The sequence below is a fragment of the Sprattus sprattus genome, assembly GCF_963457725.1.
Source record: "Sprattus sprattus genome assembly, chromosome: 6".
Classification (NCBI taxonomy): Eukaryota; Metazoa; Chordata; class Actinopteri; order Clupeiformes; family Clupeidae; genus Sprattus; species Sprattus sprattus.
In genome coordinates this window covers 12,182,983-12,187,556 of record NC_137925.1, presented here as the reverse complement: position 1 = coordinate 12,187,556, position 4,574 = coordinate 12,182,983, and the positions used below count along the sequence as shown (strand labels likewise).

At 44.6% G+C, this 4,574-nt stretch overlaps 1 protein-coding gene across 1 annotated transcript; it reads left to right on the top strand.

The window, feature by feature from the left end:
- The first annotated feature begins 214 nt into the window (after positions 1-214).
- Positions 215-2,562, top strand: mpg (N-methylpurine DNA glycosylase). Its single transcript, XM_080841456.1, has 3 exons — positions 215-449; positions 1,503-1,707; positions 2,104-2,562. Exons 1-3 carry the CDS (start codon positions 297-299, stop codon positions 2,526-2,528), a joined length of 783 nt encoding a protein of 260 aa, XP_080697582.1. The 5' UTR covers positions 215-296; the 3' UTR covers positions 2,529-2,562.
- The last annotated feature ends 2,012 nt before the right edge of the window (positions 2,563-4,574 follow it).

Genomic DNA, 4,574 nt, shown 5'->3' with positions numbered 1-4,574 from the left:
TACTGTATGAGACGCAGATCCTTACCAGTTACAGTAGGCTAAGGCTATAATATTCACAAATCACAGCTGTGTTAGCCAGACACGTCAGTATGATAGATGAGTGGGTTTGTGTATAACTTTACAATTGAATGGAAGAATAACGTAAGTTCAGTTTGTCTGGGAAGGTAAGTAAAGTTAGCCTATTTATTGAAATATCTTAGCCTTTTATAGACATGCTAGCACCCAAGCGAAAAACGGCCTCAGTTGCAACGGAACAGGAGGCTGATAAGGCGACTGGAAAGCGTTGTAAGCAGTCTATGACCCAATCAAATGAGGGCGGTAGTGAGCAAGATATAGTCCAACGTGAATGTAAGAGTCAGTACTTCTCATGTGAAAGTAATAACCTCAAACTGGGAGAAGACTTTTTCAAACAGCCCTGTGTCTGCTTAGCCAAAGCCCTTCTCGGTAAGGTGAGGAACACGCATACATGTGACAGCATTGAAATATTTTCACAACAGTAGCCTATTGTGTCAATCTGAAAATGGTTATCGGTTATGTTACTGATGCCAATGGTATTATGTGGAGATAAGTCATAGGCTGTGAGAAGTGGACTGTATAGGCTACCTTTGTGCTTGAACATGAGTCATTACTGAACGCAGACTAATCATTACCTTGTAAAGAAGGTTAAATAAAAAGAAAACAAATCATCATATTTACATTTGCATCTTTTCTATGGACTTCTTGTCATTAAACTCAAAGCATCATTTATAGGAGCTAAAAAAAAAGGTTGAGCGTGGAAGTCCTTGAATCCTGAGCACTACTTCAAGCAGGACTTGTGTGCAGTGGAATAAGCTCCAAAACAGCCCAAGGCGTGTGAACAAGGCGCAGCTATTCATTTATGCAGGGAGACAGTCCTTATTAGCAAGCAATTCCACGATTCCTTAGTTTCAGTTATGGCTCGTTCAGGGCATAAAGAACACTCGTGTTTTATGTTTTCAATTTAACAGTGTCTGGATGCTTTGAGCGCTTAAGAAAAAAAGTATAAAATCAGTAATCTTGTGGGATGGCATCCGGACTGGCTGTTTAGCCTAATAGGTTGTGACGGTAGTGCTCCCCCTGTGTGACTATGCATTCTTACAGCCAACCCACACTGCCATCACAGTGAATGCGCAGCAGGAGTGGACTGACTTGTGGTTTTCACCATAGACATAGAATTCTATGTCTATGTATATGGTTTTCACACTCTGCTGATCTCTGTACTTCGTCTACTCAAAAATGTCTTCAACCACCAATGAGACGAAGGCCAAAGCTCACTTGCGCCATCTGCTGGGTGCATAATTAACAGCAGAGAGAAAGTCAATAGCCGAGCGAAGATGATCCCGTAGCCTAAATGTGTATCAATTCAGAGTGATATAAGCTCAGTAAATCAACGTAATCAGCAGTTAAAACCACATATTACATGATACACAAAAACCAAATGGATGCGCAAACGGTATTGTTTTCTTGTGTTTCTCTTGTGTCAGGTGCTAGTGAGGCGTTGTGCTGATGGGCTGGAGCTCAGGGGGAGGGTGGTGGAGACTGAGGCTTACCTGGGGGGCGAAGACAAGGCCTCCCACTCAGCCTGCGGGAAGCGCACGGAGCGAAACCTGGCCATGTTCATGAAGCCTGGCACCATTTACGTCTACCCAATCTACGGCATCTACCTCTGCATGAACATCTCCAGCCAGGGTAAACACGCTATGCCCTGCCAATTACTCTCATAATTACCCCATAAAGGGGAAGGTTCTTTGTCATTAAGGCACATAGCATTGACGTTACGCTCACACAAACAAGACGAACACAATGGGCTTCCCCCACAGGTGCAAGCTTCAAGGTTTATAAAACTGCTGTGAGGTCAGCTGCTTTGGTTCTGGGTGGTATTTTCCATTCCAGAGTGTTATTCATTATAAAGGGCACATCAGATGTCACGAGTTAAGTATTGTTAGTTTTGGAGTGCTCGTTTGGGAGATGTAGAATACCACACGCACGCACACACAAACACAGACACACAGACACACACACCCTGGGAGGAAGGAGATGGAGCGGATCCTGGCTGACTGCCCTGCTGTGTTTTGATGTGTGCAGGGGAGGGTGCGGCTGTGCTGCTGCGTTCACTGGAGCCCCTGCAGGGCCACGCTGTGATGAGGCGGCTCCGGGGGGCCCGTAGGAAAGAGAGCTCGCGGCCCCTGAAAGAAAAGGAGCTCTGCAACGGCCCCTCTAAGCTGTGCCAGGCCCTGGATGTTCCCCGGGCCTTCGACCGCAGAGACCTGGCAGACGACCCAGACGTGTGGCTGGAGAGAGACCCTGAGGAGGGGCCGCTGCAGGAGGGGGAGATGGTGACCTCCACACGCATCGGCATCGAGTCCCACGGGGAGTGGGCAGCCAAGCCACTGCGCTTCTACCTGCGGGGGCACCCCTGCGTGAGTGTGCTGGACAGGACAGCAGAGAAAGAGGCTGGGCCCATGCAGCCTGGGGGTCAGACTACAGTCGAACTGACCACAAACTCTTAGATGCAGAGAAGGCAATAAATAAATGACTTTTTTTTTCTCCTTCAGCTCTCTTTCGCTCTCTTGTGCTTCTTTTCATGATAATTATGGTTTTGTCTGTAATATTTGCTGCTTTACTGCAGCTCAGTTCAAGTTGGATTAAAGTGTCTGATGTCCGATGAGACTATGAAACCAGTTATTCAGGTACTGTATGTAGCCTCATATTATGCGTGTTTGTGTGTGTATGTATCTAAATGTAAAATCCAAGTGTCAAGGCCACAGGTCTGGGTTCAGAGCCTTGAGGAGACGGTTTATCACAAATACATGACACACACATTCACATATTTTCATTCCTTATATGCAAACATTTCTTTCCCTTATCCACGTTGAGTGCTTGCCGGTAAAGTGAGTGCTTAAGGGGAATTTATACCTTCTTTTCCATCTTTGTGTTCACCAAAAATGACGCCATTTCAACTGGCTTGCTTTGGTGTCTTTTCATAGCCTGACGATGTCATACTCATTATTCTAGTCAGAATATGAGTCTGATACTGAACCATTGGGCTGTGATTATGGGGCGTGTTTCAACGAACCAGGGGGAAAAAATGCCTCTTCGCTCAATTGGATACCTAGAACCAATCAGAGCAACGTAGTATGACCATCTGATACATTAAAACTTTTACCTGATCCCGTAGGAAGGACGGCAAAAACATCTTTTCGATCATCAAATGCCTTGATCGCGTTTCTCTGTTCCTCTTTCAAAATGAATGCGCTGTCAATATCTGTTGAGATATGCCTGCTCACGTTACTAATTAGCAGCAGGGCTAGCTAGCTACTATGTGTTTCAATGGATTTTTGGTGTAAGCGTTAGCAATGACCTAACAATAATGGTCTAGAGCGCTTCAGTTAAGACATACAATCCTCTGCAACATTCATGTTGCACATATACAACTAACCGAGTCAATGTAGACATAAAAAAGTTGTGTAGATAGCATAATTTACATAAAATATGTCCCACTTACAAGCTCTCGATACGCCGCCATCTTGGGAGGATTTCGAATCTACCGCTTGATCATCTGTCCATCATCGTATAAAGCCCGCCCTGACAATTTCATAGGTCCGGCAGAATCCTACCTTCTGATATCGCTCCCCAACTTTTTCAATGCCAGACCCAATCTCCCAGACCAAACATTTTGTTGGCGGAGTTTGGGCTGGTATCCAGGCTAGTCTTTTCACACAATTCAATATTGAATCACCCCAACATATTTTCTCTAGTCTGTATTATGCAATCACCCCAACATATTCACTCTAGTCTTTATTACACAATCAAAATGAACATTTAATGGTTAAGGTCTATTTCGAAATTAAATGTATTACAATGCAATGAATATGGTTATCAGAGATTCAACACTTTCTGAATTTAGAACAAAAGTATGTGTGTGTGTGTGTGTGTGTGTGTGTGTGTGTGTGTGTGTGTGTATCCCAGATCTCTAACTGTGGAGACCCCAGATCTGGATTCTGAGCCTTGGGAAGACACATTTCTTCTCAACACATTTATATATGACACTAACTGGACAGAAAGCAGAAAACACACCTGCTTTCTGCTGAAAGAGGTATGGAAACAGACAACTGATTTGAAAGAATAAGCGGAACATGAAATGCCAGGTGACTCCCCACACCATGTTCCTTGGCAGACTCTCTCCAGGTCAGTTCCAGAATGGTGCTATTTTGGTTCCAGAATGGTCCTGTATTAGTTCCAGAATGGTGCCACACCCTATCCCAATCATGATGGTGAACAGTCAGATAGTAAAAAAAATAAAATAATAAAATGACAAGGACTTAGGTATGAATGCATCGGTGGCGTTTGAGACTCCCTGTCTCAGGAAAACTCTTGCCACACTGAGTGCAGTGGTACGGCCTCTCTCCTGTGTGAATGCGCTGATGCATTTTGAGATGTCCCTTTCGAGTAAAACTCTTGTCACACTGAGTGCAGTGGTACGGCCTCTCTCTGGTGTGAATGAGTCTGTGTCGTTTGAGACTTCCCGCCTCAGTAAAACTCTTTCCACATTGAGT

Excerpts from the sequence above, each read along its gene's own strand:
- mpg (XM_080841456.1), top strand. The coding sequence starts at position 297 with ATGACCCAATCAAATGAGGGCGGTAGTGAGCAAGATATAGTCCAACGT. Across the intron at positions 450-1,502 it reads CCAAAGCCCTTCTCGGTAAG|GTGCTAGTGAGGCGTTGTGC; the intron begins GTGAGGAACACG and ends CTCTTGTGTCAG. Across the intron at positions 1,708-2,103 it reads CATGAACATCTCCAGCCAGG|GGGAGGGTGCGGCTGTGCTG; the intron begins GTAAACACGCTA and ends TGATGTGTGCAG.